This window comes from Eleutherodactylus coqui, chromosome 3 (genome assembly GCF_035609145.1).
Source record: "Eleutherodactylus coqui strain aEleCoq1 chromosome 3, aEleCoq1.hap1, whole genome shotgun sequence".
NCBI lineage: Eukaryota > Metazoa > Chordata > Amphibia > Anura > Eleutherodactylidae > Eleutherodactylus > Eleutherodactylus coqui.
Window position 1 is genome coordinate 228,215,825 of NC_089839.1, and position 14,441 is coordinate 228,230,265.

Genomic DNA, 14,441 nt, shown 5'->3' on the forward strand with positions numbered 1-14,441 from the left:
TTATCATACAAGATAAACAATTTTAATTTTATTGAACGCTTTTTTTAGTCCTCGAAAAGGACTTGAAAATGTGATTGTGCGATCGCTAGGATAGTACACTGCATTACTTATGGAGTGCATTCTACTAAACTTATGACAGCAGCCGATTAGACTGTGGGACCTAATAGGATGAGTTACATGGCGGACATGGAGGCTGCCATAGGAACCCTTTGATAGCTTGTGATCGCACTGTGGGGTGCCGATGGGTAACAGAAAGAGCCCCCTTCGCCTGTCATCTGCTTACATGCTGCTGTTGCCATTGATTGTGGCATGTAAGGAGTTAAACTGCCAGGATCTGAGGTTTCTCCATTACTGCTGGTTAGAGCAGGAGTCTGGCTGGCAGTAGTCAACTAAGTCACTGCCTTAAATTAAAATGTATGTGCAGGTTTAAAGCCCATTAGTGAGGTCGGATAATAGGCGTGTTGTGGTCACTAAGGGGTTAAGATCAAATAAAGCAAATAATCTGCAAACCAATTGATCAGTTGTGATAAGCCGGTCACCAAGGGGCCTTCACTCATCTCTAGTGATATTACTTGCACCAGTTGTGCTCCTGAAACCAGGCAGGCTCTGGAAGGTGTAGATAAACACAGTGGGGCTTGAAGTACCAACATGCCCCTCTGTGCAAAAACGGACAGTGTAGGTAGGTCATCTTTGATGGAATAGACTATAGGTGTTGCTCTTGCACATCATCCACCATAATGTTGTGCTCTGAGGCAGCAGCTTTCCACTACTTGTTCATTGAGTTAATGGACTTTGCTTAGATGGTAAATGAGACCGTTGTGTAGATGTAAGTAACCATCAGATGTTGGTGACATCATGACATCAGAAATGGATGTAACCTTTGGACCATCTCAGTGACCCCATACACAAGTGTCTCGGGCGATCCTTAAAGGAGATGTCCCGCGCCGAAACGGGTTTTGTTTTTTTTTAACCCCCCCCCCCGTTCGGCGCGAGACAACCCCGATGCAGGGGTTAAAAAAACCACCCGCACAGCGCTTACCTGAATCCCGGCGGTCCGGCGTCTTCATACTCACCTGCTGAAGATGGCCGCCGGGATCTTCTACCTTCGTGGACCGCAGCTCTTCTGTGCGGTCCACTGCCGATTCCAGCCTCCTGATTGGCTGGAATCGGCACGTGACGGGGCGGAGCTACACGGAGCCGCTCTCTGGCACGAGCGGCTCCATAGAAGACTGCTGAAGACCCGGACTGCGCAAGCGCGGCTAATTTGGCCATCGGAGGCCAAAAATTAGTCGGCTCCATGGAGACGAGGACGCTAGCAACGGAGCAGGTAAGTATAAAACTTTTTATAACTTCTGTATGGCTCATAATTAATGCACAATGTACATTACAAAGTGCATTATTATGGCCATGCAGAAGTGTATAGACCCACTTGCTGCCTCGGGACAACCCCTTTAAATCTGAGTATAAAAAGTGCGGTCACAGAGAGGACTGATAAACATCTAACATTAACGAAAACCTTGCGTGGCTTTTCCCTCTGAAGGGGCTCATCACATCATATCATGCAGTCCAGCAGCTTCATGTGACATCACACCGCATGCTCTGGTGTTTGAGGGGAAAAAAACGGAGTGAGTGAATTAATTGGTTAACAAGCCAGTGTAGCCGACACTGCATGACCAGCGAGAAAAAAAGATCAGAGTCAACCTCAGGATCTTAACTCCATAAACCATTTACAGTCACTACTGTTCTTAAAGGGGTTGTCCAGTAGAAAACTATAGGTCTATCTTCAGCATAGGTTATCAATGACAAATCAGTGGAGATTTGTCGCCTAGGACCTCCCCCAATCAGCTGATTTCTGGACCGATGCACTTGTGCGCTGATCTCATGTATGCAGGAAACAGACAGCTCCGTGCGGAATGCAGCGGGGAGGTGTGGTTACTGCAGACTGAGTCCTATTGAGGCAAATTGTAACTTGAAATACCAAGTCTGACCACTGCAATGGAAACGGAGTTGTCTGTTTCCTGTAGAAATCGTCTCGGTACACAAGTACACTGGCCGGAGAACAGCTGATTGACAGGAGTTTCCAGGCGATGGACCCTTCCTGCTGATCTGCCATTGACGACTTACCCTGAGGATAGACCATCAATAGTTTTTAACTGAACAACCGCTTTAAGTCATACAATAATCGTATATTTTAAATGGAGATTGACAACTTCCCATTGAGGCCTGAATGAGTGGGACTGAACCGACAATCCAAACCTTTCAAATCTTCATTTTTATTAGAAACTTCAAAAGAAAATCCCTGAACACAACGCATTTCAGATTTAGTCATAGCCTAGTGATTTAGAGCTGCTCCTAAGAGTCTAGACGCGGGATACATATGAACTTTAGCTACAATTAAACCGCTTTTGGTACCACGCTGCGTGTTGCTGACTCCTCCGGCCAAGGGACTCATAAACCAAAAATTAAGCCATTCATCAATCTTGCTTTTGATGACAATAACCCACCCATGCAAGTTATAAATGGAATGCTCCAACAAAGCACCAGCTTATCATAAGCTACTCCTCTGACTTTTGGGGTGGGGGGGGGCTGTATTAAGATTTTCAACATTTATCTAAGCGCCTTCCTTCGTGTACAGACGGGAATTGATAATAAATTAGGACGACACTAAACCACTCAGCACTTTCCGAGTTCCTGTACCATAAATTGTAACCAGAGACAAAATATTTATATATATATTAATGCCCACATAATTATCTAATGCAGCAAAGCATTGTGGGTAGGCTCTGCCAACCAAGACCGTAGATATGTACATTCATTTAAACGGGTGCCGTGAATCTCTATGTGCTTTCTGCAGCCATTTTATCTAAAACATTTCCAACAATATTTCTAAAATTAGAAAAATCACACAATTCATTCCAAAACAACATGACGGGGGAGAGGGAGAAAACTGATTCGCCCCCCCGTTGCTCTCCATCTTGGGACCTTCCCCCAAAGGACAGGCGGTGGTTTGATTTGCACCCCTTCCTTCACCTCTAGATTCTTCTTCAAAAACTTTTATTTTGAATTTTTATTCACTAAAACAACATTGAAATGAACATGGCACAGAATATAGTCTAGAAAAATATCAAAGGTTCTGGATTACTTTGTCCGTTCCGCGGGGGCGGGGCGATAAGTGGGATTCTTTAACCCTTTAATTCTTTTAAACTGATGAACACAAACACATTCCTTTTTAATCAGATTTTTTTCGTCAATCTTTTTTGTTTTGTCTTTTTTTTTTGGTATTTTTTTAAATAGTTTTTTTTATAAACCCCGGAATTTCATTAAATTGTGCAAATGTAGCAGTAACACTAGTGGCCGAAAGCCAAAGAGAGAGAGGAATTCTTTTTCTGTTTCTTTGATCTAAGAACGTAGGCAGCCAAACGAATAAGAAAAATTTTTTTTTTTTTATCTCCCCCCCCTTCTGTTGGGTCACATCTCTTCCACGGCAAACAGAGCTTCCTCCCCCTCTTGGAACGCGCAGGCAGCTCTCATTGTCTTAAATCTATAGTGTAATTTGTATTGAAATTTTTGGAGTCCCTTAAATGTTTTTGTATCCATTTATAAAGGTTTCTATGTTGTTCTTTGAAATGGTCTCTAGAGTCTTTATGTACACAGAATTTTTTTTTGTTTTTATTGTTTCAAGAAAGTTCCAGTCCAGTTCTGCAGCTCGTGGATTTTGAAGGCCACATGCGTTGAAGTGTGGTCAAGTTCATAGCGCTCGCTCTCTCTCTCAGTAGCCACTGCTAAGAGACCCTTCTCGTGCAGACCCCCATAGACTTCAACTGCTGAGCGACATTGTGTCGATGACTTGTTCCAATTTACTTCGTAGCCGTTGTCTTCTCGCTTGTTCGTCCTTTTCCAGCGCGGTCAAGATCTGAAAAATAAGAGAAGACCAATGACCATTTGGTGTAGACCCTGGAAGTACTGGCCAAAAGTATTTGTCCACTTGGGATTAAGGTCTGGGTGACTAGTATCCCTTTTGGCCATATCAGTTCTCCAGTAACCTTTCCTCCAGATCAGTTAAACGGATGGATCCATTCTACAGGCAGCCATACACATTAAGTTGGGTGTTGGCTAAATCTGCGGAGGTGCCGGCCAACTATCTACGGTGGAAGCTGGGCGTCGAGAAGCAGACTCTTGGATTTTAACTTGCCTGATCCGCAAGGATACATAGACAAAAATGTTGCTGCCCAAACGGTCTGTGTTAGGAAGGGGTGTAAGGGTTGACCCCACCTTGAGTGATCTTGGGTCTGAGGGGCCAAAGACCAACCCTTAGATGTACAGTCTATGCTGCCATAAAGGGTCCTATTACATGAGCATTAGTGACGGCCGCTAACGCTTATGATTTCCTGTTCCCTGCTGGACAGAAACCGCAAGCACAGGAGCGGCCTCGCAATTAGCGCTATTACACAAAAGTTACCAGCCCTCATCTAATAGCACCCCAAAGCCCTGATTGCTCAGCTGATCATCGTGTAAACAGGGCAGCGATTAGGCGACAAACGAGTATTTATTGCATCTTTTGTATGGCTGGAAAAATCATTGCTATCAGCAGCACATCCCCCCCACGTCACACAGGTGACGCCGAGAACAAAGAAAATGCACGAAGGGCGAACATTTGTATGAGCATTACATTAGTCTGTCTCTCGGGGTCTGTATTGGGCTGTATAACAGGGCAGGTAAACTAGTGTTGTCCTCCGTGATTGATACTCATCAAATGCCTGATATGGCCCCGTGGTAAACAGCCTTTATGTAGAAATGAACTTTGGTTTTTATAAAAAAGTTTTGCTAAAGACAAAAAAAAAATGTGAAAAAAAAAATAAAAAGTTCATCTTGCCCTCTCCTCCAGCGCTGACACCTCGCAGATTAATTAACCCCCCCCCCCTCAGATAATTATGTCTTGGCTTATTCGGAATAGCCCCCCCTCCTGACATTTCGCTGCTGTCATAACACTTATTATAGCCTCAAGAATAAGTACCAATACAATTATAATCACCGTAATAAGGGAAATTGCCGCTAAATATGTAATCACAACGTTCAGACAGTGGAGGATGATGGGGAGAGTGATACAATGGGAGAAACTCATCGAAACTTGGGCAACCAATCACATTCTACCTCTCTGTTACTTGAGTACCCTGATTTGTTGTTATGGGCAACTGCTCCAACTTTTCCTTGCATTAGATTTGATAAACTGGCGGTACAGGAGAAGTGGGAGAGGTTCACCGATTGGTCACCGCTTCCATCAGGACAATGGGAGTTGCGCTCTGATTGGTCGCAGTGAGTGGTGCCGCTGTTCGTATACACTGTGATGTTCGGGGCGCACTCACCTCATCCCTGTACTTGGTGATATAGGAGTAGATTTCGTGCAGGGCGCTCATGCTGTTGAACTGACTGAGATGTAACCGGGACTGTTCGGCCAGGTACGCACTCATATCCTGGTCGCTGATTACTGGCATTTTGGCGATATCTGCGTAATACCTGGAAAAAAAGCGACAAAAATGAATAACCGTTACAGGGTGGGGAAAAGGAGGGAGGTGCAGTACCAGACAGGCCATGGCCAGGAGCGCCGCTGTTTCACGTCCCCACTGCTCACCTCTCCACCCAGCTCTTGTAGTTGGGGATGTCCTTGGCGTACAGCAGCTTATTACTGGGCGAATCTTTGCCCAATTTGTGCTCCGACGTAGAACAAGAGTCCATGAATGTCTGCGCCACCACCGACAGGCAGGCGTCCGTGATGCTGTTCTTGTGAATGTCGAAAACAAACTGAGGGTTCTTGATCACATTCACCCAGAACCTCAGGGGTAAACTGGAAGGAAAGAGATAAACGTCAGTAGATGACACATGACCAGTGAGGTGCTGCAGCAGCTGGGCTGCTTCCTAGTCGTCCATCACTAATGCTGGATCTAATACAGAGGTGTAAATCCCCTCTGGGGGGGTTCACCACCCACTTTTCCAGACCCCAGAACATCAGGTAAGTGATACCTACCTTTAGGCAATCAATACGGTGGGAAAGCTGGATGATGACCCTCTGGAGTCATTTGTACCCCAAAATGCTACCAATAAGAAACCACAGCTTATCACTCAAAAAGTAAGCTCTCAAAGAGATCCATCCATGGAAAACAAAAAGTTATGGGGCTTGAAACGCAGTATTGCAAAAAATAAAAAAATTCAAAAGAGTTTTTATTGTGCAAAAGTCAAAAAACCTTGTATAATGTCATGTATGCTGCATGATTAACACTGTCAAAAACAAGAAAAACAACTGCAGAATTGAGGCATTTTTTCTCCCCACCTTCCAAAATAAATAATAAAAGTCATGCAATCCATTATATGTACCCAAAATTGTACAAATATAGAAAACGCGTACAGTTTGCCGGGCAAAAAACAAGCCTTCATACGGCCAAGTGGACAAAAAGTAAAATATGACTTCTGAGAAGTGGAAACAAAAATGCCAAAACGTTGTGTCCTTAGATCCAGAATAAGCCCTGTTACTAAGGGGTTAACTTTTGCTATTGGATCACCACTGATCAGCTGATTCCAGAGGCTGCTGTTGCTTTGGTTAATGGAGAAAACAGAAAGCGCTGACTATAGCGGAGCGGCACGGGTTGGTACTGCCACAGAAACGTGAGGGAACTATGGGCACGCGAGGCGGCAGCATGGCGTGACATTTGTAACTTGGTTACAGAATTTGGTCGCTCACCAGTTATTGGCGTGTCTGCTGGGATGTGAGTGGATGCTGTTGGTCAGGAAGCAGTGAGCGGGTGGAGGGAGATGCTGCCAGGCTCCGCTGTAATGGTGCCCGCCAATGTTATGCCCTCAGCACTTTCCATGCACATGGTCTGTACGCCAGTGATGTGTGGTGTCACCTGCACTTCCAAAAAGCGTCCCTAATCTCATCACCTGCCCCTGGACAAATCCCTTTTGATGTGCAGAGACAAAACTTGACCTGGTCCCATAATAGAGGGAAAATCAAGGACTTGTCCTTATTTCTTACTTCTTAAAGGGGCAGCACAGCTTCCTTACAACATACAACCAACTGTCACATCTGCTAGGGGAGCTGAAAGGGTTAAGCACAACATCCATCTATAGATACATACGTTGCTCCAGTCACTGTCACTAATTGCTGGTGGCCATTGAACTGTGCCAAAGCAATTTATCTGCCACATTATAAATGTCATATGAGGGGGCGTCCCGCTGGCACCATGAGATGCAATCAGAAAGCCAGAACGGGGGATGAGAGCGGGGAAACCCCCCGGGGCCGATGTAAAGGTGACCGGACACAAAGGGGAAGAGAGAGCGTGACGGACTGGAAGTGGAAACTTCTAAGCCGCTCGGAGATATGAAATCAGGATGAATGAGAGGCATGGCGGTGGACAGAACGTTCTGCCGGATAACGAAGAGGATTTCGTCCAGATGACTGGCGAGCCGAGGATCTCAGCGGCCAGAATATATAGTCATGGGGGTGCGGATACCAGGACTGTGGCGCTGCTCCCACCGCTCCGTCAGGGTTTTGGTATTTTCAAGAACAAGAATTGCGCTGCAGATGGCGCTACGCAAAAATAGTGAAAATCCCGATGGAAACCCCGTTAATGTGAGTGTAAAGAGACGCAGATTACGCTATAAAAGGTCACTGGTATATGAGGGGTATAATGAAGATTTTCGTAGTTTTCTAATGGACTTCCTTTTAGTGTCTCAATCTTTACAAGATCTCTGCTTGCTGACACTGAATAAAAACATCTCTGATTACTGAAACACACACTCAGCACTAAGACGTAATACAGCTGAGGGTTTGTTACAGTTGTATCCAGTCTATACAATCCTCTGTAAGGTGAGCACATCAGCAGCACAAATCTCTCTTCTATCCTGATGGTTTGTTACAATGTATCAGTGCAGGTAATATGTATCAGTCTGGAGTCCAGAATGTTTATATCACAGAGGGTTGTGTAGCCTGGATGTAACGGTAACAAACCCTCAGCTGTGAGAACTACTAGGTTTGTATGGGTTTTCCATAAACCAGGATGTTTCTGTTGACCAACAGCAAGCAGAGATCTTGAAAATGGAAAATAAATTAAACACAACATCAATTCCAAAACTGTGGAAATGTCATTATACGATGACCATCATTCATTCATTAAATCGGATGACCGCTGGGGGGTATTTTACGCTCCCGCACCCCATAACTCTTATTCTCTCCTTTCACTCACCAGTTGCTCTTCCATGTGTGCCGCACGTCGTAGTCGGTGATTTGGTGCTTATCCGCCTGCTCATCCAGGAAGTCAAACATGTACTTGATGGCAAGAGGTAGTGCGCTGCCGCGGTGGGCGGTGCTGAAGATGGTCTCAAATAAGTCATCCACAAATTTCTGCAGGGTGCCCTGTACACGGACGGAGGAGAGCGGGGGATGGTAAACAGATACAATAAGGCATGAGGAGTCTTGTCATTCGTACTGTAACCCTATGAATGACCCCCCGTTATGATTAGCAGCCCCATCTATTAGGCCAGCGGCGACTAACAATATGCCGCTGTCGCAGCTCCCAATGAAGCTCGGCTTCCCCGTGTTCGTGAAATCTGCTGCACTTTGCGAGCAGCGGAGCATCACTGAACATCACGCAGAGCTGTAATGGCAGCCATATTGACAGTTGCTCTGCTTTCCAGGATTTTTGGCGGTTTCCCATCTGATGTTTTTGCAGTATTACAGCAGCGCTTCTCTGTTCTCCTCCGCAGTCAGAGAAGGGGGGCAATGAAGCCGCTGATCTCCTCTGGGGACCCCACAAATACAACGAAAATCCTTCAGAAATCGCCTAAATATTTCCTCTCGTATCCACAATTAATTTTGTTGTTCTCTGCCGGCAGATTCCCCCACGGAGCTCCGAGTTCCTTCGCTAGTGGAGACGTTATGTAGCGAGGAAGATTTGCTGAAGGTTCAGCGTCCGCAGAAAAGCTCATTAAAGGAGGAATTAATCTCTCCTGCAGTCATTAATATCCATAGAGCGGCCGTAAATACTGCACTCCGCTAAACAAATATATATCCTGCTAACCGCAGTCTGAGCATATATATGGGGGGGGGGGATGTAAATAACACGGCCAGGGATTTACAGCTCCCACAATTAGCGGGGCTGTTATACTGGGGGTTTATGGAGGACGGTCATTATAAAGCAATGGCAGATAATTTGTGCCATATCTGCTGTAAATCCCCCCCCCCGGAAACAGACTCCGCTGATCACTGTTCTCACGATACGGGGCAAACATATCCTTAGTTATGGATACATACAGAAAATGCTGTATGTACGGGAAAACACATGCCGGATTATCAGATATTCTGGATTATCAGATAAATCTGGAGAAGTGAAGATTCAGTTTGTAAAGGGTTTCCCGTCTCCTAAATAAATCTTAATCATTGTACGATACAAAGTTCTGAAACTTTGTAATTTTCCATTTTGCTTCAATTATTTCTTCACAATTTTAAGACTAGCTGCTTGCTGTCAGTGAATGAAAGCTGAACCTGTCATGATAATGTCTGACTATCACAAGTGCAGTTAGTTACGATGTATCAGAGCTTCCGGGTATCAGAATGTTTTCATTCATTGACAGCAAACAAAGATCTTTATAGGGCTTCTCCCCCGTATGACTCTGAATGGGGCGCTGCCGAGGATAAGCGGTCAGCGTTCCAGTCATTTACGCGTGCTAATAAATACCCAAGCAGATGCTACCAGGGTATGAAAGAGAATGGAGCGCTAGCACTCTTGCACAGCCAGCACTGCATGTAGTTTATTCCTCACTGCAGGGAGTGCAGTAACCCCGTAGTGAAGACGACAGGGGACACAGGACCCCAAGTCTAGAGACTGGTCATGGCCTCACTGCTAAGACCCTCACCAATCAGCAAGTTATCCTCTATCCTGTGGAGATCCGGTGGACGGTGAGAACTTGCAATCTAGGTACAACCCCTTTAATATTGTGAGGAGTTGATGGGACAGGTGGAAGTGAATGGAGCGGTGGTCACCCATTCACATAGGGCATTTAGGTGCGCCAGACTCATGATCGCAGGGGACCCCAAGCGGTTGGCAGTGATCAGATGTTTATCCTTATCCTATGGGGTGGAGAATAAGTGTAATTAAAGGGGTTTTCCAAGATTAAACTTATCTTCCTTGGAATAGGTAATAAATATCAGATTAGTGGGGATCCATCTCTTGGGACTCCAGCCAATCAGCTGTTCAGGAGAATGTGGCGTTCGGATGAAAGCTGTGTCCCCTAGTCTGACTAGCGACATCACATTCACTTGTCACATGACCCAAGAGCAGCTCATTCCTATTCAAGTGAACTGCATTGTGCTGCTATTCTGGGTACAACCACTAGGAAATGTATAGCGCTGTGCCTGGCATCCAGGGAGGAGACCATGGCGATCGCCACAGCCTCTTCAATTCGCTGATTGCTGGAGGTTCTAGGTCTTGCACTAGAAGCCCCCCGATGTTCCACCAATGGTTTACTCTTACGTTAAACTGAATTTCTTACCTTGGTGGCCAACAATCGGGTAAGGTAGATCTCAGACACCATCTTGCTCCCTCGGTCTCCCTCTCGCTGGTCCAGGTGGTCGTGGTTCTTCACCAGATGCCAGAGCTTGGTGCCACTCTCCAGATCCGGGGTGATCATTGGTGTGCGGGAGCGCAGGCTGTCAGGACTGGAGGCCGTCCGGAGCATGCTCTCTGCAGAGAGGACACAGGGGGTCACTAGAGGAAACTTCAGCCAAGGGAATGAAGCTTGGAATGGTCAGGGAATGCTGGGAGTTGTAGTGTCTCAACAGCTGGAGAAATACTTTAGAGAAGAAGAGACAACTCCAGTTCTCACTGAACGTCATGAAGCATCTCCAGTCGCTTCGCTGCTGGTAACGCATTACAATAATCAAAATCCCACTTGCGGCCCCCGTCACGTCCCACCAATCACGCCAAACGCAGAAGTGTTCCATTTCATCAATCCCATTTTTTTATCTATTAATATCTATGTAGCTTGCAGCCCGTGACCGCATCAGAAAGAGAATGTGTCTGCAGAGATTATACCGATGCGCACAAGCTGGCATGCTAAGCCTAAAGCCGACCCTACTGCTACTTGCTATGGTGTTATACAGGATTTACTGCTCTCTGTTATCATCTACCTCCTACTGGTGATGGACTAACTACACTTAATGGCCCCTCTATTACAGCCCGCTCCTCTCATAATTGGCGCTTCCCTGTATGGAAATTACCCCCGTGACCCCGGAGTGCAGCATAAAATCACGTGACAAGTTTTCCGTGGATCAGTTTTAGTGTGAATCCACATTAGATGGGAAAATCCAGCGATCTGAGCGACTTCCAACGAGGCCTGGTCATGGGGGCTAGACTAACCGGGACCTCACCGCCAACCGTCTGGTTTTTTTTTGTGTAACGGCAGGGAGAGTATACAGAGAATGGCGTGAGCGAGGAAAAACATCCAGCAAAAGGGGATCCTGTGGATGGAAACAACTAGTCATTGAAAGGGGTCAGAGGAGGATGTCAGGAATCGTTCTGACCAACAGAAGCTGCAGTTAACCAAATACAACACTGGTGCTCTAATTAACGTGTGTGAAAGTACAATTCACCGTTCCTTATCACAGATGGGCTATAACAGCAGACGACTAGCTCCAGCGCCATTGTGTGTAAGAGAAACAAACGCGAGACTCAAGCGGGCAAAAGAGCGCAAAACGTGTATCACTGAGCAGCGGAAAAACATCTCCTGGTCAGATGGATCCAGATTTCTGTTGCACCATGCTGATGGGAGGTCAAAATTTGGCGCAATCAATGACCCCTTCCTGTCAGCTGGTCAGAACATGCCAGCACCCCCATCTCATCTGCAGCAACTACAAGAAGCTTCCTGTCCGCAGGGGCCGATATTCCTGCAGAACTATTTCATCACCTAGTGGATTATATGCCACAGGGAATTGCTGCAGATATGAAGGCCTAGGGAGGTCCAACATGCTGCTAGATGGGGGTCTAAGAAAGAGGAGATTCATTGTGCGGTGCTCATGACGCAATGCTCCGCCCCCGTTATTACTGTACTGCAGTGCTGAATACTAGCAGCTCCTTTATGGTTAGTGACCCTTAAGAAGGTCTCCATCATCCAGGCGCTGGAGAAGTGGCATCTAGTCAGCTGATGTCACGGAGGAGCTGTACGCCTCATGCCTAATCTGCTGTCCCGTGCAGCACTACACAAATGGCCTGTGAAGCAGTTAAATGTCTATCTAGGCTCATCAAAATCCATTCTTCAAAGACCCGACGACCAAAGCGCTGCATCTGTTTAATGAACATTTCCCACAAGTTTTACAGAATAGAGTTTCGTTTCACCTACAATGCAAATTGAGAAGCTGACGGCAGACGCTCGTTCCATCGCTGACATTTCAAAGCCAATTATGTGCGATAATTAATTTTCGCATCACTATCAATTCCCTTTGATTTGAGATTGAGGTTCTGCGGCTTTAATTAGTTACTAAAAGAGGATATTTGTTTGACCTCCAGACAACACGTTACTGGAAAATAAACCGAGATCACAGACAATTGCGCTGCCTGGAGGAGGGGGGGTCATGTGCCAGCGACAGAGGATGCCATGTGCTGCCACCCCATAAGAGTCCAGATGGGATGGCGTCCCCACAGAGGAAGAATGGGGCTTCTATGGCCGCATCACAGGTTGTAATTGTACCTTAAAGGAGTTTCCTACTTACAAGATATCCATGGGATAGGGGATAAATGTCATCGCTGGTGGTCCATCCCCAGGACTCCTGGGAACTGACCCCCCAAATGTCCCAATGCAACGGTGTACATTCACTTCTGTGGGACAGATGGAGATGCTCTGTGCTTGGCCATTCCCACTTCATTCCCCATGAATAGAGCGGCAGTTTACACCCATGAGCAGCATCGCTAATGAGACTTCTATGCGCTGCACCCACACGTATCCCTGCACCGATTCGTAGGTAACTAGGGTCAGGGAAGCGGCTCACACCGGATCCTGCACTCACCGTATCTACTCAGAGATTTAGTAAACGTGGACGAGTTGGAGATGTTGTAGGCGGAGTTTTGTTTGGGCACGAGCGCGACCGAAGATCCATCGATAACCTGCAAAGATGAGAAGGGAGGAGCTTAGTGAATGATGTGTGCAGGAGAAGAACCCGCCAATGGCTTGCACCCACAGACACGAGGCGGCGCACCTGGTAGTGAGCCAAGGTGTTGAGGCGTTTCCAGTCGTTGTCTATTTTGGTCGTCACATCTTCATCTTGGAGGATTATTCTGGCCATCCTGCCCTGGCGCCATTCTGCAGGGTGGAGAAGAGAGGAAAAGCATTTAGATGGCACCATATGGACTCGAAGAGGAGCCGTCGCCTCTCTGGAAAAGTCTGGATTAGTAAATACTTGCATTCCCCATGAAAATAACAATTCTGGAGCATCTATTAGAATTGTGCTCTTCCTCCGTTACGTCTACTGGAAATCTATCAATAGATTAACAACTGTCAGAGGGGAGTGTCCCTTTAGAGAACGAGTCTCCAACTGAGGTCCAAGTCTTCTACAGATCGGTCAGAATCTGACCTCTGGTACCCCCACTGATCTGAAGATCTGGGGGCAGGTCCAGGAATGAAGGGAGGGGCAATCATGCTTGAACTCTGCTATCTCCATCAATCCCATTTTCCATTGTATTGAATGAGCAGAATGTGAGAGCCACTCCCTTCCTGGACACACTCCACCCCGTTCCTGGGAAGGGTGGAGGTCTCAGCAGTTGGTCCCCCACCAACCTGCAGGTTATTCCCTATCCTGTACTCCTACTGGAGGGACAACCCATTTAACCCCTGCCGCCACAAGACAAACGTACACTTTGGCTGGAAAGGGGTTCCCGCCAATGGATTTACATTTACGTCCTATGGTGCAAGCTCAGAAGTTGTAGCTGTGACACACTGCCGCAACAGTGGGGATCATTGAGAACAATCCCCACTGTTTAGCCCTTACATGTAAAGGGTTCAGAGAGGGCTGGCATTTCCTCTGTGACGTCATCAGCCCTCCGCCATGTAATGGCAGAGGGCCGATGTGTTGCCATTGCAACTGGACACCAGACCATGACCTGTCGTGGCCTGTAACTGCTATGATTAGCAATAATGCACTGTGGTACAAAAGTACTACAATATTTGAATCAGTGCAATCATAGCATCGCAGGTTCAAATCCCCTACAGAGACAAACAATAAAAAAAATAGTAAAAAATATGCACCCTAAGGCCTCATGTCCACGGGGAAAATCAGATCCGCTGCAGATTCTACATGTAGAATCTGCAGCGGGTCCCTCCTGCCCCGCGGACATGAGCGCCGAAAATAGCAATTTAAAAGTATTTACCTATCCGGCGCGGGCGGGGAATGTCAGCTGTTC

At 46.5% G+C, this 14,441-nt stretch overlaps 1 protein-coding gene across 2 annotated transcripts in view; it reads right to left on the reverse strand.

Annotated features, from left to right (window-relative positions):
• Positions 1-2,253: 2,253 nt before the first annotated feature.
• Positions 2,254-14,441, reverse strand: part of PLXNA1 (plexin A1) — a 330,066-nt gene continuing 317,878 nt past the window's right edge. For both annotated transcript variants that reach the window (XM_066597033.1, XM_066597035.1), the window contains exons 26-32: positions 13,241-13,344; positions 13,052-13,148; positions 10,543-10,733; positions 8,238-8,407; positions 5,630-5,842; positions 5,364-5,514; positions 2,254-3,913 (exon numbers count right to left, since the gene is read on the reverse strand). In XM_066597033.1, coding sequence (XP_066453130.1) covers positions 3,818-3,913; positions 5,364-5,514; positions 5,630-5,842; positions 8,238-8,407; positions 10,543-10,733; positions 13,052-13,148; positions 13,241-13,344 — 1,022 coding nt within the window. In that variant the 3' untranslated portion in view covers positions 2,254-3,817. The remainder of the gene's footprint in view (positions 3,914-5,363; positions 5,515-5,629; positions 5,843-8,237; positions 8,408-10,542; positions 10,734-13,051; positions 13,149-13,240; positions 13,345-14,441) is intronic.